Raw genomic sequence first — 11,783 nt, forward strand, 5'->3', positions numbered from 1 at the left:
TAATCATTAAAAAAAATGGTTATCATTCAAAAAAATTATTAGCCATTTATATCAATGTGATTCAGAGATGAAGGCTATTATACTAATGTTGTCCACTAGAGGGAGCCACATGATAGCAACTCCTTTTAAGATCTCAGTTTAAAGACTGAAAAATGTTAAATAAATTGCCTTTTAGTAAAAACTCGCAAATAAATTCATTATAGTTTCATAAAGTTTAATAAAGCTCAGTAGGCTACAATAGTTTGCAAAAACTGTGATCTCCAAAATACTTATATATCATTAATTTGTTTATCTTAATTTTAATGATATTGACAACATATGTCAAGTTGCAGGCATGAATGAAGGTATGTCCAATTGAATAAGAGACACAATTTTATTTGTCTATAGTAGCCTACATATAATAATATTTCCATAAAGGAAAGAGACATATCCAATGAATAGCCTAACTATATCGTCTGCAAAAGCCATTGTGCTTGGACGCCGATGATCGCCTCAAGTTAAACTGCATTGTTTCATTTACCTTCTGTGTTGTTGCCCCCACTACGCTTTGGAAGGATACATCTATGCTGCCTTCAAAAATCGATCAGATGAAGGTATCTCAGGTCAGGAGCTAAGATTGTACGTGCCCTGATGCCTTCCTAAACGCCCTCCTGCATCACATGTTAAAACTGTTGATATCAACACCAATCTTGAGGATGCAATACTTCAGGGCAGAATTATATATGCTGCTCGAAGCTGCAAAAAACTTAATGAAAAGTATCAGGTTTATGATGGTACGCTCATTTTAAGTTAATATTTTATGTTGAGTATGATTTATGTCAACTGTTCAAACGAATGTAGGGTGACAATACTGTTCAGACATCCGATTAAAAATGTACTTCAGTTTAACTTCTAGTCTACAAGATACTTTGACAATGTTTTATGAATACATATTGTGGAGGAATTTTTTAATTAATCATTACTAAATTTTTTATATTCTTTTGAAAAACAGAATGTCCCCAGCACTTGGGCTAAAGTTGGTGTGTCAAAATAGTAAAGAAATTAGGGATTATTCCAGCAGCTCAACTCTGCTCAGTGCCCGTGAAAACAAGTGTGTCCGACTGATTCACAGTACTGAAAAACCACACCCCTAATTCAGAGGCTGCATCCTTCAAAAGCCGATTGCGTCACCGAGGCGCGTAAAAGGCTGTCCCAATTCAAAGGCTTCTTCAAATGCGACCTACAAATGCGTCTTTCGTTTCCCGTGCAATGAAGGATACAACAGATGGATCCCTCGCGGCCTTGCCTACCCCACCCCACCCCATAATTCATTGCGCGCCAGTGACGACAGGATTTTGGAGAGAAATTGCCTTATCTCATCTTTAAACGTAATATTGGGTTTAAACTTACTGAAATATCATGATAAAAATGTAAAAATAAAAACAAAACATTAAAGTGGTTCAAATGTTGACTTATATGCGATTATTTGTAGTTTATATTCTTTATTATATACAGAAATGGACCATGGTAAATATATTTTTTGTTTTGTGAATCCTGTTTTATTTTCAGACAGTTTAATATAACTTTCAAAAAAGACCAGTAAACTTTAGACTGTCTGGCTAGACTGGCCCATTTAACAACACTCGTTCCGACCTTCTTGGCCTTCAAAGTTTCAGCTCAAAATACCCAACAGATAATTTATTATAGCATGTCCAATTTGCCCCTATTTGGGTGTGAGCAAAAACACGCCATTTTCATGTGCATACCTTTAAACACAAAAGAGCTGCTGCTCCCCGTCCCCTTTCCAGAAGAGGGCGGAGCTTTTACAGCTTGTGCTTTGGATACTCTGGAGTTATGGATCAACTGGGTATTGTGTTTACTGGGGAAATGCGCGTACAAGCAAATAATTTTACCTGACTTGGTTGGTGGTTGGGACAGTTTACTTGTCTGTCAGCACCACCCTAACTTCAGGTCTGCTGTTGGCCTGGCGCTGCTGTCCTCTGACTGCTGTGACGTGTGGTTCTGCAGTTAGATATTTCTTGTTTTTATGCATGTTTGTCCTGAGTTTTTGTTGCATTTACATTGTTTTGACCGTCATATGTCAGAATAATGGGCAGTCAGATTAATGGGCATGCCAAAAGGAGACGTGCCAAAAGGTGAATTGCTACAGCAGAAACTAACCCCTAACCCTACCCCCCACCCATATATATATATATATATAATAAATGTCTGTCCACTGAATGTGACCCACAATCTTTGATTACCCTCCGTGGCCATGGGAAAGTGAACATTTTACACATTCAAAACCACGTGTACTTACAAGTGTTTTTATTAATTTAAACAACAATTAAAAAATTTTGTCTGAGTGAAATCAGTTTAACTAATAGTAAAAATCAGTCATACTGGCACAAGAAAACACAAAGCATGCTCCATAATATTACAGCATTTTAGCTAATTGTCTCGAAAGGTCACTGCTAGACATCTGCAGCAGAACATTATAGATTATGTTTAGTCATCTCCTCCACAGAGATTAAGTAGAGCTCTCTGGTAGTCACCCTTAGTGTGCTCCTGAAGAGAAAAAGACAATGAAAAGAGATTTTGATTCAAATGCTTCTTAATGAAGCCAAACTAAGAGCAGAAAGAAAAGAAGAGGGAGATAATAACAAAACAAATAAGAAGGATTTATACAATTGGATACTTACTAAAATTGTCTGGTGCAGAGATTTTCCAAAATTCCTCTTAAACTCTGTGCGAATCTTCATTAGATCGACTTCACAGCGGGAGACGATGATGCGCGTTACTACCTTATCTTTCACACTTTTACTCTGCAAACATCAAAATCGATAGAAGAAACTGACCCACATAACTCAAACTTAGCCAATGTCATCTCCTTACATGTCAAATGACAGATTTAGATATTCAAATGTGACAGTTTTCAAATGTGATATAGACAGTTAGATACTCACCTTCATGGAGTCATTGAGTCTGCTGGCAAAAAACAGATGTTTGTTCTCCAAGCACTCAACTGCAGAAAGATAGAGATCAATCGTAAGGAGAGGTTACAGGTTTTCTTTGGTAGGAGACTCTCTTCAGTTCTCTTCTGGCTTCTTGCCACTAATGCATTTCCACAGGGCTTTCCACAAAATGTTCCTCAAACAGCTTGTGATTATGGTTAATAAGACATGATAAAGAGATTCTCAAGGAAGGAGTAAGAGTGTGAAAATGTAATTGAGCCAGCAGGCATAACCATCATCAAATCTGCCAAGCACATCTCTTAAGTGTTCTGACAATTTGACGACAGCTTATATAAACAGACAGCTGATAGATACCTAGTGTGAGGAAGGATTTTTCCAGATCTCCTTTCACCTCCTTTCGAATGCTTTCCTTAATGTCGTATGGGCTGTATCTCTTGTACCTTTCAAACACTGAGAAAAAGAGGCTTTGATTAGGTTGTTGCACAAAGGATGATCATGAGAGTTGACTTTAAATACATCTCTGTTCATTTGTCACCTTTCTGCAAGTGTGGGACGCTCCTCTCAGAGAAGATTGTAATCCAGGTGGTCACATCAGTTCCTTTTCGCTTCACTCCAGCATCATAAAGAGCCTAAAAATCACCGTAATGGACACAGGATTATAAAAAGTTAACTTTCTGGTTATTCCAGTGGTCATCTGAATGTACAATGGTTTATCATGATATTATTTTAAGCATGCTGAATAAGAATAAGAGTTAAAAGGGCTCTACTCACTCTTGCATCATTGTCAATCTTCTCATAGTCCACCACGTTACTTGGCTCATCTCTCTTGGCCTGTGGACATGAATGAATACAGTATAAGCACAGCAATACAGGATATGCACTTTCCAGGCTATGTTGGCGGTAAAGGAATTACTTAGCAGTTACTTATTGGGAAATAAAGTGGAATTTGATCATAATTACCACAAATAACTCTTATACTTTGAGAAATTATTGGTTAATCTATGTTACCTGTACAATGGCCAGGAGCAGCTTAGCGACATCACCAGATGTGTCTCCAGAAATGTCTTTCTCCAAATCCTTCTTAAACACTGCAGGAGAAAAGGGGATATGAATGCCAGTGTATTTGTGCTTTGCTTTTTATGCTTTTTAAAGCTACACTCTGTAGGATTTTCTTCCATCTAGCGGTGAAATTGTTTATGACTACCAACTGAATATTACTTTCTAGCCCCTCCCATTCTGAGGGCGTTTTAACTCCTACGGTGGCCGTATTATTTCAAATCTGCCGGCAGTCGCGAGTAATCTCCCCCGCATTCGTCACGGTGCCACTGAGTGTAAAAATGCGAAAGACGAAGCTTGAATTTCCAGGTATGTCCCTCTTTGGCTAATGTATTTTCAAGATGGAGGCGCAACATGGCTGCCGCCATTCGAGCGACTCGCTCGTATGTACTCTAAATGGCAGATTCTACGCTTACGAGAATACTTGATTAGTTGGTAGAAGTAATTACACATTAATGAGCACATATCATTTTGAAAAAACAAAGTGTTTTTTGCTAAGAATCAACTTAAAAAATTACACAGTGTAGCTTTAAGGGAACTCACTTTCTCTGTAAACCTTCTTGATTTCCATCAGCTCTTCTTTATTGCGAGAACACACCATCTCATTAAGACTGTCCTCATCAGTGCCCAGACCCTGCAAAACACATGGCACTGTCACATGAATGCAATGAATGAATACAACTCTAAAGACATTTAGAATGTTATAAAATGTTTTAAAGAAATGCTGTTCTTTTGAACTTTCTATTTTTCAAAAAATACTGAAACAAATGTATCATGATTTCCTCAAAAATATTAAGTAGATCAACTGTTTTTACTGTGATAATAATAAGAAATTATTCTTGAGCACCAAATCAGCATATTACAATGATTTCTGAAGGATCTTGTGATACTGAAGACTGGAGTAATGAGGCAATTTTAAAATACACTAAAATAGAAAACAGTTATTTTAAATTGCAATAATATTGTACAATATTCATTTGAATTTTGACCAAATAAATGCAGCCTTGGTGAACATAAGAGACTTTCAAAACCATTCAAAAATATTGCAGACTCCTAACATATGAACGGTAATATGTCCCTTTAATGCATGCTCTTAACAGGACAGAACATTTTTAAATATGCTGAATTTTAAAACAGGGGAGAGCAGAAAGCAAGCAGAGTTTTCATGAACGATTACAGATCAATGCAACATACTTTCATTGATGATTTCAGTTCGGAGGCATCATACTGTGCTGTGCTCTTCATCAACCCCAGAATCAGATGCTCCAAAGAGCCTGAGAGCGCCCCCTTCAGGGCACTTACCAAATCCTACAACACAAACAGCGTCAGGTAGTTTGAAACTTTGATAGACAATATACAGTATGTACATACATATATTAAAATATAGCTTTCATTAAGGTTAGATGATCCAGTTAAAACAAAAAACACAAAAAATAATTATGGTGTGTACCTTCTTTGCACGTTTTTCATACTCAAACGCAATTTCGTTCCTTTGTGAGCAACAGCGTTTTGTCAGGATGTCAATGATCGTCTGCTCATCAACACCTGAAGCGAGAATGAGAGGAGAAGATAGTGACTAAGAAATAAAGCCAGAGAGCATCATTAAGATAAGGCCTTGAAGGACTAATTGCACCTTTTTATTTCCTAGTATAAAATCATTAAACAGTCATTAGCTAATTTGACACTGACACTACTAGCATACATTTTTTAAACAATCAAGAGTGCACAATCCCACGCACTTAAAACATGGAAGGATGCATGATTTGAATGTGGTGCAGCAAAATATTTATTAAATAGCAATGCTTGAGAGAACTGTTATGTTATTACTTTAATATGTATTATGTCTTACAAGGCAGTGCAACACAACCCCGTTTTTCTTTTATTTCTACTAAATTGAAATTCTACATATATTTCCGGATGCTACCTAAATACAAATCCCAAGACACTTACTCATATTTGCCAGTTAGCATTAGTTATTTACAAATACTATTTCAACTGGCTCACCACCCATTGAAATACAGAGTCTTAAAGGACCACACATCCTGTTTAAGGTATAGCCATAAGAGAAGGCCAAAGATAATTTAGTTTGCTAAGCAAATATAAAAACAATGAAAGAAATCTTTCCCTGAAACAATTATGAAATGACATTGAGGACTTTTTTTCCCCCGTTTTTGTGTTCAACAGGAAAGTTTGGAAAGTTCCTTTGCAAATGTTTGGGGAAAATGTGAAATATTTATGGCACTATTTTACCTTTGGTTTTGATGGCTGTCTCTATTTTGGCTGCATCCTCTTCTGGGTTAAAATCATAAGCTGGTACCACCGTAGGGCATTTAGGTTCTCTCTCCTGAAAAAAATACATAAAGAAATATAGATATAGAAATATAACTAGATAATATTCCGAACAGAATCAAAAATAAGTTTTGGCCAAAACAATCTTAATAGCCGCCTTAACTAACAAAGAAATGTACTTTGTTGCATTTTTGATAATACTGCATTTTATATTACAGTTGTCACACTTACCCCTCCATAACTCAATGTGAGTTTCGTCAAAAACTCAGACACTAAAGCCATTTTCCTGCAGAGGACAGAGAACACACAATCATCCAAGGTGAACGATGAGCAGATGAAATAAGAGATACAATCAGTGTTTTAAGCCACTGTAAAATACAACCTCACCCATAGTTTCAAAGGTCTAAGTTATAGTTGTCATGGATACAGTGATTAGTGGGGCAGTGTAGATACAGGCCTCAGTGTAATCACAGGTCAATAAGCCATTTTACTGGCCTTAAAGGTGTCAATAAGAAAGCTGTATGTTATTAATAAAGACTAAATAACAGCTGTTTGGTGTGTTATTGTTCCTTAGCAGCCAACAACAGCGGTTAAACTTGGCGCCCTGCAGTGCTAACAGGAAATAATTTTCCTTCTGAAGCATACATTACAAGGTGATTTGTGAAGGAGACATTACAAGGTGATTTGTGAAGGAACTTTGTTCAGGCGCACCCGAACACACACCCATGACACATTCCACAGACCAGTGAACTTCTGACCATCACACACACACACATACACATTCTTGTACATCTATCTTTATGAGGACATTCATTGACACAATGCAATCTCTAGCCGCTTACCCTAACCTTACCCATCACAACTAAGTGCCTAACCCGAACTCTTACCCTAAACCTACCCTTAACCTAATTATAACCTTATTATCCCTAAAACCAAGTCTTGACCCTCAAACAGGCCTTTAAAGGGCTCTCAGAAAGTGAGGACCGGCCAAAATGTCCTCACTTTACTCTCTATCTATGTCCTCTAGGGATGTCCCGATCCGATCCACGGCATCGGTATCGTGCCGATACTGGCCCAGAACGCTAGATCGGATATCGGAGGGGAGAAAAAAAAAAATCCGATAGGCTACCTATGATCCGATACCTATTAGGGGTGGAACGGTACGTGCATTCGTATTGAACGTACGTTCGGTTCGTGCGTCACGGTTCGGTGCATGGATTTACACGAAGAATACACGGTATAAAAATAAATAAACTCGCGTGCACATTAATTAATGTAATGCGGAACTACTGTTAGATACGCGCATAGACATGCGGGTTCTTTCACCTAATCTGTAGCCCCGCCTTAGCTCTGAACGCGCGTCTATTTCGCTTCAAACGCTCGCTTTATCATTATATGCGCGAATGGATTCAAACTGTTCAAGCATCAAGCAACCAAAATCACACACACACACACACACACACACACACGCTGTTTAAAAGCAAAAATTCTCTCATCTTTTGGACATTCATCATATTGCATTGGTTTTCATTTCTTGTCCTAAAACACATTTTTCCTAAAAAAAGAAAATCATATGTGTTTTTAATGGTAGTATTATTTTATACAGAAATAAATTATTCATAATTCAGATGAGAATAACGTTATTAAAGTTAATTAAAATTTTAAGGAAACAAATATATTGATTTGAAATATAGCAAATTAATTTTAAATTCATTCAGGTACAATTACCAAACATATCTCAAGGTCTTTTGAATAAAGGGTGGCAGTCTTTCATTATCAAATGTTGTTGTGGACTATATAGGCTACTGGAGAAGTATTTGTTCTCCATTTGAGTGAGATGTTTTTATGTGGCTAATTGAGCAAAGTGCTTCCATATATTTTATTATTAGTAGTATACTATATTATTAGTATTATATTATTATAGTATTATTATATACTATAATATATTAGTTCAAGAATAAAATAAAAATATTGGATTGATATCGGTATCGGCAAATAGCCAAAGCTGCGGCATCGGTATCGTATCGGAAGTGAAAAAGTGGTATCGGGACATCCCTAATGTCCTCACTCCAATGGTATAAAACTCAAACTGGTCCTCACAAAGATAGTTGTTCAAGTACACACACACACACACACACACACACACACACACACACACACACACACACACACACACACACACACACACACACACACACACACACACACATACTGAACTAGAAAATGAAAAGCAGTACAATCAGAAATAAAAATTTCACAATGCTAAATTTTTATAATATTCACAATACTGCTGTAGTCCTGCCAAGAGATTCAGTTTAAGTTTCTCAGTCTAATCAGCGGAGAACCACAACAGAGGACTAGAGTCTTACCTTAGATGCTGTGGAGTGTGTAGGTGTAGCTCTGGAGTTCCAGTTGTATCTCTCTCAATGGGATTACCTCTTAAATGCACCCAGTCAATGACTCACTGCCTCCTCCTATCAATCCACACCCACACCCACTCAAGATGCAGACCCAAAAGTCACTTGATAGTTATTCATTTACTGGGATACACATTCCTTTCAAAAATGGACCATGGTATTCACACTTTGTGCCAAAACGTCATAGTTATTACAGTTAAGGTTACTACTGTATAACTGTACATTTTCAAACAGAATTTGGTATTAACACTGCCATCATAAATAAATAAACAGTTGTTGTTGTTGTTGTGTTTTTGTTTTTGTTGTTTTATTTTACATTAGCCTATTTGAAATGTAATATTAATTAAATTATATTTCTGGCCACATTTTGGAAGTGGTTTTAACATAAAATGAAAATGAATACAGACAAAATTAGAAAATGTGGAGAAATTTCCCAAATTGCTCACATGTAAATCTCTTCAGTTGAACTGAGTAAAATTGTCACCAGCTGTTTTGAAATATGCACTTGCAGTTTTTAAAATTAATAATCTGCATCATTATTAAGGTACCAGGATTTGCCAGTTGTGAATCACAAACCCACTCATCTGACCAGTGTTACATTTAAAAGTAATGCATTACAATATTGCGTTACTCCCTAAAAACTTTTTATGGAAAGTAATGCTGACTTTTAACTTACTGCTTACTTTTTTATGGAAAGTGACGTCGCGTTACTTTTTCTCATCTGGGCTCGGGTTGCTTGTTTGTTTAATAATAACAAAAAAAAAACAAGTTCTATTGGCAAATGTAAAGGCCTTTTCACACCAAAAATAACATGAATAACCCTCGGGCTAATGGAAATGCAAATTCATGTCTGTACAGTAGAGGGCGCAGCTCAAACTAATCTTTCAGCTGTGCTGCCATTCTTAAATTTCACACTCTTTCACAAATAAATGTGGTTTATCTAAAGTCATTTTTTGCTTATTAGAACGGTTGAATTGGATCATCCAAGGTCAGCAGCAAAGGTGGTGGTTAATAATGTGAGATTAAATAAAGTAAGGAATACTGAATCTGTTTTTGTGCAAGTAAGAGGAGAAAGTTAATGCTCACATTTAGTCTAGAACTAAAATAACCATCATATTTACACAGCACACACAACGCCTCTGCACCTTTACTTCCGATTTCTCTCAACATGGGGACAGGAGAGCTGTCAGTCAATAAATGGGGAAACAAAGTAACTTGCGTTACTTATTTGAAAAAGTAACACAGATATTTTTTTGTAAATGTAAAAGTAATGTTACTTGACAAAAGTAATATGATTATGTAACTCACATTAACTTGTAATGTGTTACCCATATACACTGCATCTGACACACAGACATGCATAAATCTTTTTCTTCATCTCTGATGTCATGGTTGCAGTCCTGTGCATGAATTTCAGTTAGCCTATTCATCATGAATGTATGAATGTACAGTATATGTCTTTAAATACATGGAAAAACTCAGTTTGGATGAAAATTACATTATGGTGAATGACAGTGTTGGGAGTAACGCGTTACAAAAGTAATTAATTACTGTAATGCATTGCTTTTTGCTGTAACGCGGTAATGTAAGGCATTACAGGGGGAAAAAATGTAATATTTTACTCGGTACAAATGTCAGTAACGCGCGTTACAAGCATTGTTAGTTAACCTGGAATAAAGTGGTAGTTTTTTTTTCCTTCATACAAATTCGCCAAAATCACCGCGAGATCAGCAGAGGAGAAACGTCCGCGCAAAATGTTTCACTCCCTGTACGTTAATCAGACAGAGCAGAGATGAGTGAGCCTGCAGCGGATAGTACATTCTCAACAGCGAGAGAGGGAGTTTCCTGTTTACCAGTCGCAGTGGTCCAGCGCCGTTTCCAATAGCAACTCTGCGCCGCGGCCGCTCCAGTGTTTGAAAGCGACATGAATGTTCAAAGTTCACGCGCACGGCCATTGATTAAACCACGTCAAAATCATGCAGCATTTACAAACATCTAGAATTAGAACATTACTTAAATAAAAATCTCATTAATATTACATTATACATTTAAAACTGATTTTGGAGATCTATGACTCGTTCATAGACCAAATGGCCTATGCCCACACTACTGCAGTCACTCACAATAATAATTAAAATAAAATAAAAATATTTGGCTTAGTTATTATTCATTAGTTATTTTTATTTTTGCTAAAGTTTAAGCCTAAAGTTTAAGCCTAAAGTTTACCCCGGGCTTAAAGTAAAAAGATTTCTGTACCATGCATCCATGCAAAGTACCATGGTAATATTTGAGGTACCATGGTTATATCTGAGGTAGTATGTACCATGGTAATATGTACGGCAGAATGTACCATGGTTATATCTGAGGTACTATGGTATGTACCATGGTAGGTACCATGGTAAATCTGAGGTACCATACTATGTACCATAGTAACATCTACAGTACCATGCAATGTACCATGGTACCATGATAATATCTGAAGTAGCCTACTATATAGTACCATGGTTATATGTAAGGTACCATGGTACTACCATAGTACTACTATGGTTATATGTAAGGTACCATGGTACTACCATAGTACTACTATGGTATACCATGGTACTACTATGGTATACCATGGTATGTACTATAGTACATCATGGTAAAATTTCTTATGGGTCCAAGCTCAGTCGGATACCACATCACCTTCTACTGAATGTGTAATGAGCTAATTGAGCATCATAAGCTACATTTAGATTGCCAAATCCATATTTGCAGTTATTTTGGTGAGAGTAACTTAAAAGTAATGCAACAGTAGTGTAATGCCTTACATTTTAAATACAGTAATATTGTAATGTAACGAATTACTTTGAAATGACAGTAACAAGTAATAAATAACGCATTACAGTTTCGAAGTAACTTGCCCAACACTGGTGAATGATGAGAAATAGAGCTGCCCACCATGTTCTTGGCAGAGAGGGCATGAATAAAGACTCACTTGTATGTGGTGTGTGAAATAAAGGCACTATTGCACTACAGCAACTAATCCCAGTTAAACGTCCCCTAAATTAAAATTCTGCAAACATAT

The 11,783-nt window shown here is 36.7% G+C and overlaps 1 protein-coding gene across 1 annotated transcript; it reads right to left on the reverse strand.

Annotated features, from left to right (window-relative positions):
• Positions 1-2,293: 2,293 nt before the first annotated feature.
• Positions 2,294-8,718, reverse strand: anxa2b (annexin A2b). Its single transcript, XM_084109833.1, has 13 exons — positions 8,669-8,718; positions 6,531-6,585; positions 6,261-6,354; positions 5,461-5,555; positions 5,205-5,318; positions 4,554-4,644; positions 3,963-4,042; positions 3,726-3,785; positions 3,490-3,583; positions 3,309-3,404; positions 2,946-3,004; positions 2,682-2,804; positions 2,294-2,547 (listed from the first exon to the last, which is right to left on the reverse strand). Exons 2-13 carry the CDS (start codon positions 6,579-6,581, stop codon positions 2,488-2,490), a joined length of 1,017 nt encoding a protein of 338 aa, XP_083965959.1. The 5' UTR covers positions 6,582-6,585; positions 8,669-8,718; the 3' UTR covers positions 2,294-2,487.
• Between the last annotated feature and the right edge of the window lie 3,065 nt (positions 8,719-11,783).

This window comes from Abramis brama (genome assembly GCF_963993115.1).
Source record: "Abramis brama genome assembly, chromosome: 3".
Taxonomy (NCBI): Eukaryota; Metazoa; Chordata; class Actinopteri; order Cypriniformes; family Leuciscidae; genus Abramis; species Abramis brama.

What these genes read in the sequence shown, in the direction of transcription:
- anxa2b (XM_084109833.1), bottom strand. Translation starts at nt 6,581, where the DNA reads ATGGCTTTAGTGTCTGAGTTTTTGACGAAACTCACATTGAGTTATGGA. An exon ending in CAAGAAGGTTTACAGAGAAA is followed by an intron (nt 4,043 to 4,553) that starts GTGAGTTCCCTT and finishes TTTCTCCTGCAG; the next exon opens with TGTTTAAGAAGGATTTGGAG. An exon ending in GACTCAATGACTCCATGAAG is followed by an intron (nt 2,805 to 2,945) that starts GTGAGTATCTAA and finishes TGATGTTTGCAG; the next exon opens with AGTAAAAGTGTGAAAGATAA.